The following is a 19024-nucleotide window of genomic DNA, read 5'->3' as shown; positions in this document are numbered from 1 at the left end:
AAAAGAATAAAGACTGATCCTGTGCCTCCTGTGAGGAAAAGCCATTGGGACTAATTTGGAGATAAACAGGAAATACTTGAGGAAGCTTTTTGAAAGCGCTTCACTGGCATTATGTGTGTTGTGTTGTAGGATAAGACTGGTGGACGGATGTGCTATTCCTCTGACATGGATCAAACCTCCAGCACAAGTGTAACAGTATCATGATAGCGTGTGCTAACGAGGATTAAAAAATCTGAAAAGAGTCGTGCCGAGAGACTTGATAGACGAAAAAACATTCAGTACAAAAAAGCACAATTTACGATCGTGGCTTCATCCAGATTGTCACCGTTCTCGTCATTATTTCGCTGAAGTGTTTCCGCATTCACTCTGTAGCTCAGTTGTGGTTTTTTTTGTGATGATTAAAGATGCGTGTTTTGCGTTGATTTTAATTTGCCTGTGCTCTACAACGTTTGGTGAAGTCAAATGGATATATATCTTATGATTAACAAAATGAATTCCATTCTTTCTATGAAAGTAAAAGCATCTTGTGTGGAAGAATCACACTTCATCCTCTATGATCCTGGGATACGTGGTGTATATATAAATATATAATATTGTTTGTTCTCACTCAACTGTTGTGTGAAAAATGATCCAGTGTGTGTGTGCTGATCATCACATTCTTCTGTCTTCGATGCCTTGTTTTCTTTTTATTATTTCTTACAAAGCGTATGATCTGTTGTGGGTCTGTTTCGTTCCGTTTGGAGGTAACGCTTGCTATTTGATTGTGTCTGACCAACAGAAATACCTAAAGTGTATGCTGTGTTTGATTTGTATAGAAATGTGGTTTAAATTATGTTTAAAGAACAAAATAAGTTGTAAGAAGGAAAGAAGATACAGCCCTAATGAAGCTAACAAAGTGTGGCTTGCGGTCATATTTGTATCGAATAAAGTTTCTAACTGAAAACATTTGTGTGCTGCACTTTTATTGTCTCAAGTCTTGAGTTTAGAAGTTCAACAGTAACCACAGGCTAGTGAAGTATTCCTACATAAAAACAGTTAAAATACCACATCTAATTCACAATTTGTTCTTGTTTTATTGAATAACTCAACCAAATAACAGTCCACTGAATTACTGTTAACGTGTGTTCTCCTTGTTAAAGGTTAAGAGAGGCTGAACTGAAGGCTAAATACTCTCCTGATCGTTTTTACAGTTTGCTACTCGAATATTTTAAGTCTCAGGAGTAAAGTGAGGGGAATTTATTTTTATTCATCCACACCCACTTTATATAATGACACAAATTTTTGTCTTCTGACCCTCTTTCTCAGTGCAGTTTCTAAAGGCAACCACTTCAGTAACAAAAAAATAAAAGCATGTTGTGTTGCTAAACCTCTTCATGTGTATAAATGAAGCAACAGTGTGGATTACACAGTCAGATGAAGTGAGCTCATGCTTTGATTTGTCATGGTTTATTGCCTAACCAGTGGTGTCACATTCTGCTGACATTATACTGAGTCTCTGAGATGGCTTTGGTGAAATAATAACATTGTATACATTTTTATGTTAATTTATAAACACATATTTACAGAAGACATTCACAATAGGTACAAAAAAAGGCAACTTGATAATCAAATATATTAGAAACAAATCCTGCTTCTTGTATTCAGGGTATATTTGGCAAATGGCTTACAAATGGCAATGTAATGACTTCTTAACTGGATTTATAAGTGAGGATCTTCACACGGCATCGCAGCAAAACAGTGAAAACTATGGTTTCTCCAACATTTCCCTCCAGTCCAACTCTCTGGGGACAAACTGGTCCGTGCTGAGCTCCGGCTATCTCTTGTCGTACAGGAAGATGGCGCTGAAGGTGGACAGGATCTCTCTGGCCCCGGTGGTGGCCAGCTGGCCTCCGGTCCTCACCAGGCCCACGCGGTCATTTTTACGCAGGGACAGGATCTGACTGAAGGACGCCGTTCCGCCGCCGCCACAGCTGCAGCCGCCGTGTTGACCGGCCACAGGCCCCACCGAGCTCTGCAGCTTCTGGACGCTGCGGTTGGTCACGGACAGGTGGGCCTCCACGCGGTCGCCCTGCTTTGCTGTCAGCACGCCTGAAATCAGGTATCGGCCGTCCTGAGGTACAGTGAAGATCCCTGAGGAGATGAGAAAGAGAGCCCCGTGGGTCAGATCAATAACTAGAGTCACATGTCTACTAATGTGCTGTTACTCCTACTGTGGGTCCTGTTTCCAAAGCTTAGTAGCTGATTATGTTTGAGGACAGGTTCACAAGAACTTTAAATCATTCTTGAAACAATAGTGAGGTGAACATTGAAACAGTTTGTGTATTGTGTTATCATTCCCTCTGTTCTATTCAACCAAATCCTCATGGCCTTCCAACGGAAGAGACAAAATCCACACTCCTCATTCTGTACAAAAATGAATTCAAAAGTTTATAGGGACCACAAACTTAATATGGATTGGTTCGAGCCCTTATGGGTTTTTTTTTTTCCAACCCACCTCTGCATTTTTCTAACGCTACTAAATATCTCTTCTCCTTTGTTTTGTTTTGTTATATGCACAAAAGAAAGAACAAGAACATGAGCAAAAGAGATAAATTTAACTCAAGCTGTCAGACGGATTTAAAGGGCCGGGCCCTGACGATAAAACTAAAGAAAACTGGTGTTACCATGCAACTTCAACGTTTGTTTGCATGACTATAACGCAATGTCAAAAGACACTGCAACAATTATTAAATCTGTTGTTGTCGTAGTTGTTGTTGTTTACCTGTGAAGGGATTGTAGTGTCCCCCATCGTTGACTACAACTTGGTTGAAGAGGATGAAGCCATATTCTTGGGAGAGCGGCTGCACTGTGAGGCCGGCGGAGAAGGAGAAGGGATCTGTGTTGATGTCTACAGGAGCTGGAACAATAACGAGTAAGTCGATCAGTGTCTCATTCCAAAGATAAACCACATTTCTCACGTTATATACTGTAACTTAAAAAAAAAACCTGACCCCTTTACAAATCCTTATATTTGAGCTCATGATTTGCTTATTTATTTATTTTCTTTATCAATTGCAGTTACAAAAAATTGAGAAAGATGAATTTTACCTGCTGATTCAGTTGGAGCGCGAAACCCGGGGTTCCAGGCCATCTTCGCTGCTACGGGAACTACAAGGTACAAATAAAGAAAGTGTTAATTGTGTATTTATGCCTGCAGTCACGGCTGTGAGCTCAACGCTCGACACATTGATTTTTTTAAATGTTTCATTCATTATGTGTCCCTTATAATATGTTTGAAATCAATATACAGAATCAACTAATTAAGTGTGTGCTCTTCTGGGTTTGAAAGTAGCTATTGAGAAACAAATAGATCGACGTTTCGGTGACTATAGTCGTTATCTACCGCAGTAATTGTCTCCAACGTCATTAAATGTAACACCACGCAGAGCAGGGGAAAACTTTCTGCTAAGTGCCTTCAGATGAGCTCAAATCCTTCCATAGGCCGCCCACATCTCCTTAAAACTAAACACATCCAGTTCCCACTCCCTCGCACTCTCAGGCTACAAATTATTCACAGCTTCTCCAGGTTTCTTTTTTACCACTGATGTAGTTGAATGGCAAAGCCTGCAGACTGCTACAATACCTTGGCGGCTGGTTGATTGAAGCTTGAAAGACACACGCTGCAGAGGAGGATAGCCTGCAAAAAAAAAAACCATCATGTTTTATCATCATCATCTAAAGAGAGAAGTTAGTGAACACTCTTGCCAGAGGGAAGCTGTTTGTTTTTTCCATCTCCGCATTGTGGGATAGTTTCCCAGAGAAAGTATAAATTAAAACAAAACAGGTCGTAATCTGCATCATTTTGGTTTTACAAGTGGCTTTTCTGAATGAGTGTGATGTTGTTTTTAGCTGTTACAGGACAATGGGATCTATGAAAAGATTCAGGCGTTTACAGTTTTGAAATAGATCTAAACCTGCAGATATTTTGTGCTGTTTAAGTTCCAAATAAGACCAACAAACCTAAAACAGACGTATAACAAACCAATCTAAAGGATTCACAGCCCTGTTAAGAGGATGTGAAATCTACTCTTCAATGGTGCAGAGTAGTTTAACACTTTTACAACTCTTTATTAAAGTCTGAAGAATTGCATGACTTTTGAATGCTCAGTTTTGAATCTCAGGTAAAGAATCTCAACATTGTTTTATAGGAAATATTTCAAAACTGTTCTCTATTCCTTTACTGCCAAAACATGTCAGGGTGAGGCTTAAACAAAGCCTTTGATATTTCCCCTAATAATCCTATACATGCAGTCCTGTTAATTCAATCCAGAACTGGCTCGGTGGCTATCTGTTGTCTCTTCTGTCCAATTTGAGTTGGCCCCACTTTAAAGCCTTTTTAGTATAACATTCCTATGTGTGGACGACCAAAAAAACAAAGCAAAGAACATGGATAATTAAACCTTTGTTATGGGTTCCATGTGTGAAAAGAAATGGATGAAAGGAACAAAACAGACTCAAGCTCAATTGAAAAATGTAGTCAATGCTGATGTGGTTTGGATGAGTAGATCTGATGTGACTGTGAACTGACAGCACTGTTGAAAAGAGGAACATACATTTATTATGTCACACATGTGGTAATGCTGGCTGAGCCTCGCTCTCCGTGGTGCCAGAATTATGACACGGTGTCATAAAATGTTCTTCTTGTCACAGCAGTGGTGACAGTTTGAGCATTCATTCATACGAGAAGAGCCGAGCCTGTGCATCCAAATCTGGATTAACGCTTTAGATTCCAGCCTGGGGAACAAAGAGCGTGAGGCTACACACGGGCCTCTGGGATGTTGTTTATGTTTTTCAAATGTTGGTGAGCAGTAATGCAGGTTTGAGACCTAAAGTTGGATCTATCTGACAATCAAAACAGATGTTCGAAACAACCTGGAGACTTTGATATGGTTCATTGAACAACAGACAGTATAAAGAATAGTTGTCTGTACGACTAACGCCAATATGTAGTATTTTCTATTTACTGGGTGAATATTTTACTAGATGAAAGTTTTTCCGAAGTTCAGGACTAAAACCTGTGTTGAATCAGCTACAGCGCAGTAACAGTCAGCCTGTGAAAAGTGTTTTTAAACGTGAACTTAAAAACTGCCTATTCATCCAGGCCTTTATATGTCTTATGGGATATTTAAACTATTTCATTGTTTTTTTTACAAGTTGTAAAATGTTATTCTGTTTTATTGGCTGTTTTATAGTAACTTATTTTATTGTATTTGAGTTGTTTAATTTTATTGTTATTTTATTAATCTAGTTTAAATTTCTTGCTGTTTTACTACTATGTTTTAATAGCCGTTATTTCTATTTTATTACATTTAATCATTTTAATGTCTCGTGTGCAGTGGTTTCAAATTATGAAATGTAAAAAAAATTTTTTTTTGCTTCACAGTCCGAATTTGTTCTATCTTATTTTTGGCGTGTCAGTCATCTGTGCAGTACTTTGAAATGCACTAAGCTATATAAAAGGTGCTATACATCTAAAGTTTGATTGATTGATTGATTGACTTAATCAACATACAGATTTACAACACTTAACATAAACATCCTAGCTACAGCTGCAGTGTGACAGTTGATCGTCACCATTGGCTCTTCTCACCTGGAGCTCCTGCGAATCCTTCGACAGGCATTCTGGACAAGTCCTCAGAGCCTCTCCTCACAGTCACCCTGCGGCTGTACCCTGGAGGTCCCGCCTCGCCCGTCTCCACCACCGGCCTCACGGGAACCAGCGGGATGGTGGCGTGGCCCGGTTGCCGGGGGCTGGACGGCTGGCTCGGCGGACTGATCTTTATCGTGTGCATGTTGGGCTGCTGCGGTTGGAAGGGATTGTGCGGCTGCCTGGGGTTGGAAGGCCGCGGTGGGATGATGAGAGGGATGTGGATTTGTTGGATTCTGGTTCTGGAGGAGTCTGGCAAAGAAGCGGGCTTCTCTGGTCTTAAGGTCATTCCTTAGAAAGCAAAAGCAAGAAAAGACAGACAGTGGGAAGATTGTAAATAAATCAAATTACAGTTCTCTTCGTGACCACGTGATAGGCGTTACCATCTGGTCACGACAACTGAAAGTTACAGAAAACTTTCTCTGCAAAGACACAAGCCTCCAATTTACTTTTTTGTTTATAAATCCCACTTCCTCTTTAAGATTCGGACCACATCCCTCCCTTCTCTTGTGAATTCTCCTTTAACGGCTTGAATTCTGATGACAGGCCAAATTAAACAATGCTTTCAGTGCACCTCTGAGATATTTTTCTTCTTTTTTTTTTTTTTAAACCGGTACCATTATTACCCTTCATAAAAGCAAAGCAGGCGGTCGGTGTGAGTTTGAGGCAACGAGAACCATCTGAACGGAAACTAGCTGACTGTTTGCCAGACCCCCTGAGGGCGCAGACATCAGCTGGGCCTCTGAGGTGGGCATACTGGCGCTGTGAGAGTGTCCCGAGGACAAATAACAAGAAAATAATTGCAGTACCTGCTTTGCATCAGCTTCGTCTCACAACCAAGTGTCGGGCAGATTGTGTCAAGCTGTATTTAAGATTCAGTGAAGGGGGGTTTAAACGTTAAATGTCTTGTTTGGTGCTTCTTGTATCTGTGTCTGTGGTGCTGTTCAAACCTTGTGGGCGAGGTTGGAGTAAATGCAACAGGATTAACGTTTTGTAATGCAGTCATAGACACTAACTTCAAGGAAATGACCACTTAGTCCAAATGAGTAAACAGTTTGGCAGAAGAGGCTCTGATCTTTGAGGAAGAGCTCAAAGAATACAAAGATTCTGCAGGGAGAACAAATATTGGATCTACTACAGCGTTATACTTTATTTCTGGGGACTCACTTTTATAAAGATCCTGTATAAATCATGAGAGGAGCATATTTGTGCATAACTTTTAGCATTTTTTTTACTGACATTTCCTTATCACCTTATATTATCTTGAATATGTAAACCAGCCATTAACAAGACATATACGTTTGATAAATCACAAATTCAGTGTTAACAGGCTTTTTCTCTTTTTTTTCATATCCTCTCATCAGTTGAACAAACAGAATGCACGCTAACTTTTCATGTAACATTAAACATTATAAGTGTAAGCTTTGCGGTTTAATGAATTGGGAAATACATTTAAACACGCCCTTCATGGATAATGTTTCATGTATTTAAGTGAGAAATACTTCATGTAACCATAACAGTATTATTTTACAAGAAAACTCCACTGGGTACTTTGACAAATTATTTTTAAGAGACAACCACAAAATGCAGTTGAAAGCTAAGGAGAAAAGCTGGTCTGTGAACCTTAAAGGCACAGTTCCCCTAAAATCAAAATAACATATTTTGCTATTTATCAATAAAGATTGTTCTGGTGTGAGTTGCCTAGTTTTGGAGATATCGGGCCGTAGAGATATCTGCCTTCTCTCCAATATAATGGGGCTATATGGCATTCGGCTTGTTGTGCTCAAAGCACCAAAATAATACATTTGAAAACTCTACAGCAATGACTCTTTCCAGAAATCATGACCAGGTTACTCAAGATAAACCAAAGACTTTGTTGTGAGCAGTTTCATGTAGAGAACTATGGTTAAAAGTAAATAGCTCCTGTTCATTTCTCTGAAACTATAAATCTCCCCCCAAAACAGTCTAGAAAGATAAATCATGAATGAACATTCACGCTCAAACCCACAGGGTACCAATAAATTACTTTTTTTAGCATGAACGATGAATAACTGAAGTCAACTCTACATCCAGTCTTGTACTGAGGAAAAGCGATCAATCCAAGTACCTGAAAGCGATGCTATCACATTCGAGTCTGCCTGTTACTCCGGATTATGAAATCCACTCTGTTTCTTATCAAATAAAACATCATAAACCATCGAAAACTCCTCCTTCTTACTGCGAGCGATACCACAAGCTACTCAGAAACCACATGTATAATCAAAAACAAATTAAACCCAGCAATCATGTTGTACTGAGATAATCAGGAATCACTTCCTCATTTCCTCCCTGTGCCTCCTTCAGGACGTTGGTTGACTGAGTGCATATTTCCCATGAGCTCTTAGCCTGTGTTTCACTAAGGGGGGCAACCACAAAGTCGAACAAAAAACACACACAAACACACACATAGACTAGTGCGCACAAATACACACCAGTTCTGGTACAACCGCGACAAGGCCTCACCAAAAACAGATGTTATTGCACACAAGCAGATTGAGACAACCCCCCGGGAGAGGGACGCTGCAGTCACCGCTGCTTCCACAGATTTGGGTGACGGTGCGTGAGTGTTCAAAAAGTGTCTGAAAGCGTAGAGCAATATTGAGGCAGACAAGCTGATCACGCGATGGAAAAACGGTGTCAAGGGGCACAGAGCTGGGAGTGGTGGTTACGCATTCAATAACGCATCACTCGCAATCTGACCGTACATTTTTCTTTTTCTGGCTATGCACGTGGACGCAATTTCAATCCTCCACCCCTAGTTTTTCTCCAATGATATTAATGATGGGAGGTTGAAATTGTGCGCTGCATGGCAGACTTCGGGGACTCTCATTGTGTAACTGGGTCCATTCCCCTCTGAAGACTTCCAGATGGGCTCATTGGTCAGACATGGAAACACCTCACGTCGGGGGCTTCACAGATCCCTCTGGGGAAACTGTTGCAGTCGAAGCGCCCCACCTCAAAATTCTGCCGCACACTAAATATATACAGTGTGTGAGTTTGTGGCGGTGTCAAGTTCAATTTTCCCATTCTTTCCCAGCAGACACCCTTTGACTTCAAAAAGCCTTTGATAGCTTGTTTTTCTTGTACTCCTTCATCACGGTAGACAGTTAATCTTACTGCCTGTCTCTCCTGTATAAAGCCAGAATGATCAATTGCAAAGCATTGATCCATGAAATCAAAAGCTTCAATTTATCCTTGCTTTAATACAACTTTTTTTTTTTTTCTGAAGGCCTCGCCTGTCGATAGAAACACTCACAGGACAGGGTGGAGGGAGAGGAAGAGAAGAAGTCCTCTGGCATTCTTGGAAGGACAAAAACATTTAAAATACTGGACAGAAGGAGAGAGCGATGAGGGAGTAAATGGAGAGCAGTTGAAAGATAAGAGAGGGAGGAAGAAACTGGGAAGTGATTTGAGCTAGACTGGGATCACCTCCAAAAAACAGGAGGAAAAAAACATCTTGAGAGTCGAATGACAAAATTCAGAAGAACCAAGTTGCTTAGTCACCGTCTGAATGAGGAACAGTAAGCTCAAACTCCTTAAAAACAAGCATTTCCCATATTTCAAAATTTCCTAATAACCTGTATCAAACAGTCTGCACCCTTTAAGACATTAAACCCATTTTCAGAGTCACTTTAATACATCTGTGTTATACAAAGTCACTGCTGCTTAACCACGACTCCCTATCAGAAAGAGAAAACAGCTAGAAACAAGCTGTACTTAGACCTTTTGCTTCAGCAGCTGCTGTGGGCGAAGGCGGTGCCAACATTTTGCAACTGAAGTCACACAATTCCACTCAGCAGTCCCATTGAGTAAGGGCAAAGCTATTCCAGTTAATCTTTCAGTTATGTTATTACAACACCTCATCTGTTCGCAGCCTCCTCGGGGTCTTCACATGACCGAGGAAACATTTCAATAGGCTCTCCACCACCACCACCACACCCACAGAGCTGGGATTTTTCATGGAAATGTTTTATCTCCATTTTGGACCAGTTATCTCCTTTCCATACTTGAGGAAAACATTAAATCCTCATGCTACCTCGGCCACACAGTCCAACTCCCTCTCTCGTGGGATACAGACCATGAGCACAAAGAGGGAGAATATCATGTTATTTGCCCTTAAAGGAAAAGATCGACATTTTGGGGAACAGGTTTATTCTCTTTCCTGCCAAGAGTTAGAATAGAAGAATGAAACATCTCACATGTCTGCATAGTAAATATGAAGCTACCACATGACAACTTACCTTAGCACAAAGACTGTAAACAGGAAACAGCTCGCCTGGCAGTGTCCAAAGTAACCAAATCTGCCTACCAGCCACTGAAGCACACTAATAAACAAGTATCTTGTTTGTTTAATCTGTACAATAAACATTATGTGACAGACTGGTTGCCTGACAAAAAATAGAATAATGCTGGTAGGAGGATTTTGTTTAATTTGGATGTGGCCAGACTATCTGTTTCCAGCCTTTATGCTAAGCTAAGTTAGCCAGTAACTTTACAGGTTGCAAATAGAAATGTGAGTTGTATCCATCTTCTCATCTAACTATCTGCAAGAAAGTGAATATGCGTATATCCCAGGCTGCAACCCCTGAATCTGAAATGTGAAGCCAATGCAGAAGTGCCTTAAACTTAAAGCATTATTTTTACGGCCATCAGGGGGCGACTCCTCCTGTTGGAAAAATAAGTCTGATTATATAGAAGTCTATGAGAAAATGACCCTACTTCTCACTTGATTTATTACTTCAGTAAACATTGTAAACATGAGTTTATGGTCTCAATCTCTGGGTTCAAGTCTTCTTAAATACATCATTATGTATATTATTATATTTATATTTAGTATATTATGGTCCCATTTCGAGTAACATAGACAATAAAGCAGGGTATGTTTTATGGCGTTGCCATATTGTGATTGACAAGTCGCTGCAATAGAGTTGACGGGTCTGGGAGTTGTCCGTGATTTGGTCTTACAACTTTAACCCTTTCACAGTGTGTTATTAGTTTATTTAAGTCAATTGTAACACTTTGGTCACCTGATAATGTCTTAAAAAATGTTGTTTTATTTAGCACCAGTCACTTCTGGTCGCAGAAAAACAAGATGGCACAGCCAAAAACAAAGATGGAGATGGACAAAATGCCAAACCCGTGGCTTCAAAACCGTAGTCCACAAACCAATGGGTATTGTGATGGTGACTAACCTATAGTCATTGTATTTCCCAAAATGTCAAACCTAAATATGCTCCCTCATATTAAAAAGCTAGAAACTGATACAGGGATTAGGGATAAACAACTAATTAAGAGGCCCTGAGAATGTGTTACAGTCCTGTCTGATTTGATGCTGGGCAGAGCTGCAGTGTACTGTTACGTCTACAGTAATGAAATCAAATATCTCAGTTTGGAAATAACTGCCCATATTTGGCAAAGAGTGAAATGGAATAGAAGATGTCTTCATTCTCTCCGTCTCTCTACACCACAACCACTGATCCAGCCCCCTTCTTTTCTCCTCAGGTCCCTATCATACCATTGTTTTGGATGGTTTGAGAGAGGGAGGCACCGTTGATGGGGCCCTCAGTCATGACATCACATCTGAGGGGTAGTCTGAGCATCTGGTCCTGGGTGTGGAGCCCTGCTTCTCCCCTCTCCATCAAGACTGGCTCCAGCAGTGAGTCAGGGCCCTTAATGAGGACCAGACTCCACACATCAGGCTGAGGTCACCCTACGGGAATCTCTGGAGGTTGGTATGTGTACATGTGTAAGGAGAGAGAGAGGGAGCGAGGTGTATTGTGTATGAGCATGTGTGTGCGTGGGTTTGATTGTGTACTGAGAGACCGGGAATTGAGTTTGAGGTCAGCAGTTCTGTGGTATGAGTTAAAAAGAAAGCAATGTCATGGTGCAAGAAAAAAGACCTCACAGCTGAATGTGGGGGCAACAGTCTGCTCGGGTGTTCTGACATTTACACGAGGGAGCAATGATGCATAAAACAGTGCGTGTAAATCATCAGAGTAGTTAGGAGGGGCTGACCTCGGCATCTTATATAAAAACTGGGGAATTCCTTAGGACAACATGGATCTAATTCACAGGAAGTTTCCAATGTGGGCCTCTGCCTGTTGGTTCCCGGGACATATAGAATGACATATTCAAGGCCAGCACGGGAGGCCCAGTGAACCCGTGTCCTCCCTCTCCGGGAAAATACCCTGCGGCCATTCATGGGATCTGATCCTTCCCACCAAGCCTCCATGTAATCCAAGCAAGCAGAATGCATTATAAAGAGGATTATCTTCAGGAAAAGTTTGTGTTTACACAGATGTTAATCTCACTCGATAAACTCATATGGTGGAAATTAGAGAGGAAGCTACGAAGGAGTGTGTGTATTTAGTCATTTCAGTGCCTGCCTGTGCTAATGGGAGAATCCATATACTTTTGAGGAGTGAAACTGTGCCATAATCTATATCTAATTACTGTTATAAGGCGTAATAAAATGTGATAGGTAAAAGTAACAATTGTGCTTATTTGCTTTCTTGCTGGGAGTTAGCTGAAATTCAATATGAAGCCACAGACAGCATCAAGTTAGTTTAGCTTAGTAGGGGGTAAGGAGCTAGCCTGTTTCTCTCCAAAATAAATTTTGTTTGGAATTTTGGTCTTCGCCATTTTAATTTTTTTGCCACCAGAAGTGACAAGAGAAGACGGAGCCATGTACAACAGAACACTGAGGAAGACAACAAGAAAGCTAACAAGCTTATTTGACAAAATGTTGAACTTTACCTTTAAATTCACTAAGGAACCGAAGCTTGCAATATGGTTCAGGTAGTCAGTCTCATTTCTCTCTCTCATGATATACCCTTCTTATTGCAGCATACATGCAGCGCGCTCTTTTCCATTGTGGTGTAAGAAAGGAGTGCTCTGCTCACTCACTATGCTGCCATGCCTTCTCCCACACTGATCACATGCTGTTCCTCACTGCCACATTACCACTTCTCCCAGCCCCATCTTTGCATCCACCTGTAGGCTCTGCGTCTTCATTCCCCTTGGTTGGAAGATATTTTCTTAACCCCCCACTCCCCCGCTGTGTCGAGCTTGCTGCTTCCATTTGGGGAGTGAAAAGTCAGAGCCAAATTACCAAGACAATAATCCATTCAACGTGTGCTGGCAAACTGTCGTTCTGGTGTTGACAAAGCCTCTGAATACTGGCTCCAGTATTGTGCATGACCGCACAATGCCAACAGCCCCTTTGATCATTACCTTCTGAAAACATTACCACAGATAGCCAATGATGTCATCAACCCACCACCAGACCACCCACTCACCTGGCTCTTTGGCGGCGACATCTTTCAAGACATGTTTGGCCATCGAGGACAGCTGCGCCTGGAACCTCTGCACAGAATTCTGCAGCGCGATGATGTCCGCGCCATGATTTCCACAGGTGACGTTCATCCTGTACACGCAGTCCCGCAGACCGCCAACATGCCGCTCCAGTCCTTCTTTGAGCTCTTTGATGTTGGCAGAAACCCCATCTAACCTTCCACACACCTTTTCAAGTCTGGACACGCGTCCATCCACGGCAGAAATGCCCTCGGAGACACCCTGCGTGTTCTGTTTACACTGACTCAGTTCAGATGACACCTGCCTGCTGAGCGTATCAAGCCTGGTCTTCAGCTCTTCCACATGACGTCTGGTGTCCTCAGCCTGGCGACTGGGTACTGCCCAGTTGTCCCGTGCTGGACTCCCGAAGCCACTCTGCTCTGCATGGCAGCATGTCGAGTTTATTCTTTCCATATCCTGGTTGTATTTGCCTAAGGAGTCACTCAACCCAGTAACAGCACCAGCCAGACCGAGCACATTATCTTGGAGATTAATCAATCCCTTCTGGAAGTCATCCATCGTCTGCACACGTCTCTCATTTGCGACTGACTGCCGTTCAACCAGATCTTCCAGTTGCCTGAGCTTGACCGTGTTGGCACTGACATCTGTGTGGAGAATGTCCAAATCGTTCCTATACCGACTCAGGTCCTTCAGAATACCTTCTAGACCTTTAGGTGTGGGAGAGGAACTCACTGCGCCTACACCTATTCCTGAGCCTGAACATCCTGCAGAGCACAACTCTCCAACAGCATTGACCTTATCATCCAAACCTTGAAGGAGGAACTTGTTGTTGTTGACTTCTGTCTGGATGGCATCCATGGATTCACTAAACATCCCTGGGAAGGAGCTGTTGCTCATTTCCACCAGCACGTTGGTAAACTGGTCCTCCATGCTGTCCAGACGCTCGTCCAGAAGCTTCCGGAGTGCTGCCACTTCGTCCGAAATCGTTCGGGTCAGCTTCTCTTCGATGTAGAAACAGTGAGTCTCTGCATTTTGCTCCGTGATGTTAATGCGTGCCTCCAGCTCTTCGATCATCATGCTGAAATCGTTGTCTTCTTGAGGTGCGGACAGGTGTGCCAGCTCGTTGTCAATGCGGACATTCAGGATGCGGTGAGCATCTGCAATACGGTAGATCTCACGCCACAGGTCTTTGTGGTCGCTATGGTCCTCCTCCGCTTTGGATGGATCAGTCTGCCTTTGAGTTCGTATAGGTCCATCTGCTGCAGCCATGTCCAGACGCAGTGCCCGGATCTCCTTTCTCAGTTCAGCCTCCTTGACGTCCACCAGCTTGGTCAGGCTGACCACACCTTGATCCCAGCTGTCTTCACAGGTCTTGACCTTGTCGTTGCATGAGCTTTGCAGCTTGGCCATCTGTTCCTCAACGTTCTGGTCTAGCTCCTTCTTTAGTTTGTCAAACTTTCCATCAACATATGTCTGTATAACTTCAAACTCTGCTATGGCTGGAGTCTGAGCTTGAGAGGCATCCATCAGGACGCGGATCTGCCCCTCATGACTTGTCATGGTTCCTCTTAGGTCTTCTAAAGCTTCATCCTTGCTTTTTAGCTGACTGTTAATATCATCCAACCGGGTCACTATCTTTTCTATAGCATTGTCTCCAGCAATCCCACCTCTGGTAGCCTGATGACCATCCAGCACTGCCGGGCTCTCCTCTGTGCCTGCAGCCGAAGCGCTGTCTGGTGGACGCATGTTGTTGAGAAGTGTCACCAGTATCTTCTTTGTGTCTTCCTGCAGATCTGTGCGGAGGTTGGCAGTTAACCCTGCCAAAGCGGACTGGAGATCCAGGACTGTCTGAGACAGGCGCTGAACTTCACCTTCGAGAAGATGCACCTTATCGATCCCGCCATGCCTCGTCTCATGGTGCCCTGTCTCTCTCCGCTCTGGCCCTGTGATCAGAAAATAGTTATTAGAATATTATTATTTACATTTTCTCCTCCTTTAAGAGAAATACACTAAGGTAGTGCAAAGTAGTTGTATAGTGGTACTTAGTTACATTTGGAAATACATAGGTATTTTTGCAAAAATTGTCTTACTCTGTGTGTGTCTGGTTGCATATCCAGGATTTGGTGGGAGGTAAGGCTGTGTTCCCTGAACAGTTTGTCGGTATGGAGGTGGTTTTAAATCTTTGCAGTCAAGACCTTGGTAACCAGGACAGCATCTCCACTCCAACTCTGTGACTGTCTTGAAGGCAATCTTGTACGTAGGTCGAAACCGATTTTGGAATCTGTAAAACAGGGCAGAGTAACAGTGTTTTTTTAAAAATGTCAAACAAAAATGAATATAAAATTGGGAACACTTTGCTTTATTTCAAATATCAAATCCAGTCCATTTATGGGATGTTATTCTGCATCTACTCTGCCATTTCAAATAGAAGAAAATGTTTCAATAATGTGTATTTTTATTGGGATCTGTTGTTTCCTGCAATCACCGAAACATCTGCCTTTTGGAACACTTTTTGAGCTTCTCTGCTTTACACCATTTCATGAACATTTCAACTTTCTAGCCAAGAAAAACAGTTCCCAAAAGAAACAATAGATGACATCACTTCCCTGAAGGCAGGGGTCATGTCATGCAGAACATCTGGAAAGTTGATGACTGAAACAATCATCTTTGCACATTTCCTAACTGACAACCTCCCTGATAACACTGTTCTAGCTTGAAAAATAGAAGAAAGGAAACTACAATATTAGACATCAGAGCTGTAGTCAAATATGTGTGCTTTAAGTCCCAATGAAACAGAGCTTAAAGTGCCTTTAGCTGCAGTGAAATTGAATATCTATATCTTGATATTATTGATTGATACATTGGTTTGATAAATTGTTTGGTACTCGCTTACGTAAGCCCACATCATATTTAGTTTTACTGGAAGAAAAGATGATTGTATTTTGATATAGACCTACAAAGAAATGTAGGTTTTGTCATATATTGTTAAATAAGTGCACAATATGACCCAGGATGTGATCTAAAACTGTAAAAAGGGAATTTTTCATTTCATTTTTACTTTAAATCTCATCCGCATATGGGATAAAGCCAATACATCATGAAATAACTTAGAAATGGAAAATCCAGAGGTGTCTCTTCTCACTGCCAGCTCTTCTTGCATTATGCAGAAACTTGGAAATGTGTTCCTGTGACCTAAGAATGATCTGTTTCCAAGGATTTTTTCCACCACACAGGCTGTGTTTGGATCGCAAAGCTCAATGACAGATAGCATGTGTTGTTTCACAACTAATGATTCACAAAGCTAAATATATTAAATTGCAACACAATATGTTCCAGTAAAGAATCAATAACTGTTGCGAAACACTTACTAGTGTAGATACTCCCATTTACAAAAAACTATTACTCCAACAGATTGCTTGGTTTATCTAAGTAATTACTAAATTTCAGTTTCAGATTTTCTTTAATAAATATCATGCACTGGTCACAACTGGGTTAATGCAGTTCCTGAATACAACTTGGATGAGATTCCTTTTGGATTTGGTTTCCAAATTGGTTGAGAGCAAGGTCTATTATTTTTGTGTTATGTTGATAAAGTCTGAAACAGGACATTGAATTATGTCATTCAGTACTGTGGGCCATCTGTTAATAACAAAACAAAAGCTGGGAAGCATCTGTAAGTGTAATATAACACATATTTGAAGCTTGTAGATTGATAAAACACTTGTCAGAGCTGTAATAGGCTCGCGATGCCTGTGATCCTGAACACCACAAGCATGTTAACCGATGGATACATTTTAGACATTGATTACAGTTAATTAGTGTTTTTATTTTGAGGACAGGATGATGTTAGACAAGTGTCATCATGCATATCAGAAGAGCTAATTAAATTAAATTACTATGCGTCTAACTTTAGCCAACACTCCAAGAAGCCACATCCTTTGATCAGCATGAATATGCTGCTTTTTTACTCGTTGAAGGGACAGTTCACCCCAAAATCAATAGGACATGTTTTTCCTTTTACCTGAAGGGACAATCTAAGTTGTTTTTGTGTGAATTGCCTAGTTTGGGAAATATCAGTCATAGAGATGTCTGCCTTCTCTCCAACATAATTGGACTACACTCTAGTCTGCTTGTGGCGCCAAAAAATACATTTGAAAAACTCTACAGCTATGACTCTTTTCAGAGATCATGACCCTGTTACTCAAGATAATCCACAGACCTTGTTTTGAGCACTTTCATGCAGGAACTACGGTTGAAAGGAAAATAGAAGTACAGCGGGAGTGTTGTTCCAAAGTGGAGTTTGTCCACGGGGGCTCACTGGTTGCTGTTGACTGTTAACACTAGCTCGTAACTGAAAAAGGTTATTTCAGGTAGCCAGTTGTATTCATATAGAGAGGGAGTTCTAGTCCTCATTAGCTTTTCGCTTAATTTCCTGTTTAAGCCTTTGCTCTTTCAGTGGGCTTTTTAACTTGCTAAAAAATGCTGTGCTTGTGGTTCTGCCAACAGGTCTTTCTCAAAGAAACATTTTGTATCAGAACTCCAGAACTCTATATCTCATACATGTGAAACATGCACCCCTGGACCCTGTGCCCTCATCCCCCGATGCTCACGTCACTTGTTGCTGGCAGTCGGGCTGGTAGGCTGGGCAGGGGGCCACCACGGGCTCCTGGAAGATCTGCACACTGCCCTGCACGGAGCAGCTCACGTTCCTGCGCACCACATAGGCGCACCAGTTCCTGAGGAGAGGCAGAAGAAACAAGAAGTTCATACCAAGAACTCTCAGGAAAAACCAGTACTGTGAGAAATACATTGTTATGGAGTTTTGGGGGATTTTAGATAATAAAAACATTACAATTCGGTCCTTATGCTTTACTGAGATGAGATAAGATAAGATAATCCTTTATTAATGTACAGGATTACAGCAGCAGAGAGGATAGTGCAAACAAGAGACATAGTAAAAGAAGAACAAGATCAAATAAAATAAAAAACAAGTATTATAAATAAGCAATAAAAACAGTAAAGAATCCACAATAACTTAAATATTATATGTACAGACAGAAAAACTATTATAGCTATAAATAGAGATTCCCCTTAAGTTGCGTCATTTCAGTGAGATTTTGATTTAAGCCTATTTTAGTTTATCTGTATAAGAGTTGCAAATGGTCTCCTTTAAATGAGAGGACTTATCCACTGCCATTCCACAGCTTATCTTCATGGTATCACCTTTTTAGCAACTCTGGCAAACTCCAGCCAAATGTAGCCACCGGCTGATAAACAGCACAGTGACTGTTTACAGCCACACGGGACCACAGGAGGCTAAACTTCACCGGTCTGAGGTCTTTACGAGTCAGGAGAAGTTTGAACTTCATCGCGTTTTTATTGGCAACTGCGCAACAAAAGATTTCACCTCCAGGAAAGTGAGATTATAAGACACGCCCGCGCTTTGTTGTGATGACTTTTCTCAAAAACAAACAAAGTTGAAATGGTTGTCCACATAAGAATAAATCAATCAATCAATAAATCAACATAACTTACCTGTTCCTGTGTCTGTGTACCACTCCAGTGTATGCAGACCCTTGGAACAAGTCATAGGAGGAGGGAGACCCGTAAGTGAACTGAAAGTTCAAAAACAGTGTGAAAACTGTCCACCGCCAGTCCATCTCTCCTCTCCTGCGATCCACACTAAACAAAACACCTCAAAATAAATACTCCAGTTCCCCCAAAACCCACAGTCACATCGCCCCAGTGACTCAAACTCCAAGTTTGGGGAAGTCCACATTCACTGCTACTCCCTTGGAATGACGTCTGGGGCCAACACCCTCCTCCCAAAACTTCAGAGGAGAAAAACTCCCCCAACTCTTTAAAGAAAAAGGTTTATTGCTCAAAAGCATTTCTTTGTGGTAATGTTTTCCTTTAATGAAGTTATGCTATTAAGTCAGTCATTAATGTAGGAGAGGATGCCTCCATCAGAAACGATTTGGGAAT

The 19024-nt window shown here is 41.6% G+C and overlaps 1 protein-coding gene across 1 annotated transcript; it reads right to left on the bottom strand.

Annotated features, from left to right (window-relative positions):
- Positions 1–1808: 1808 nt before the first annotated feature.
- Positions 1809–18769, bottom strand: emilin2a (elastin microfibril interfacer 2a). The gene is made up of 9 exons (XM_054623263.1): positions 18575–18769; positions 17650–17775; positions 15130–15320; positions 13024–14982; positions 5630–5977; positions 3623–3676; positions 3088–3147; positions 2762–2896; positions 1809–2130 (listed from the first exon to the last, which is right to left on the bottom strand). Exons 1-9 carry the CDS (start codon positions 18697–18699, stop codon positions 1814–1816), a joined length of 3315 nt encoding a protein of 1104 aa, XP_054479238.1. The 5' UTR covers positions 18700–18769; the 3' UTR covers positions 1809–1813.
- Between the last annotated feature and the right edge of the window lie 255 nt (positions 18770–19024).

This window comes from Anoplopoma fimbria, chromosome 3 (assembly GCF_027596085.1).
Source record: "Anoplopoma fimbria isolate UVic2021 breed Golden Eagle Sablefish chromosome 3, Afim_UVic_2022, whole genome shotgun sequence".
NCBI classification, from domain to species: Eukaryota; Metazoa; Chordata; class Actinopteri; order Perciformes; family Anoplopomatidae; genus Anoplopoma; species Anoplopoma fimbria.
Note: the sequence above shows the minus strand (reverse complement) of the source record. Positions and strands in the feature narration are given on the sequence as shown.

Excerpts from the sequence above, each read along its gene's own strand:
- emilin2a (XM_054623263.1), bottom strand. The coding sequence starts at position 18,699 with ATGGACTGGCGGTGGACAGTTTTCACACTGTTTTTGAACTTTCAGTTC. Across the intron at positions 5,978-13,023 it reads TGTCGCCGCCAAAGAGCCAG|GAATGACCTTAAGACCAGAG; the intron begins GTGAGTGGGTGG and ends TTGCTTTCTAAG. Across the intron at positions 2,131-2,761 it reads ACACTACAATCCCTTCACAG|GGATCTTCACTGTACCTCAG; the intron begins GTAAACAACAAC and ends TCATCTCCTCAG.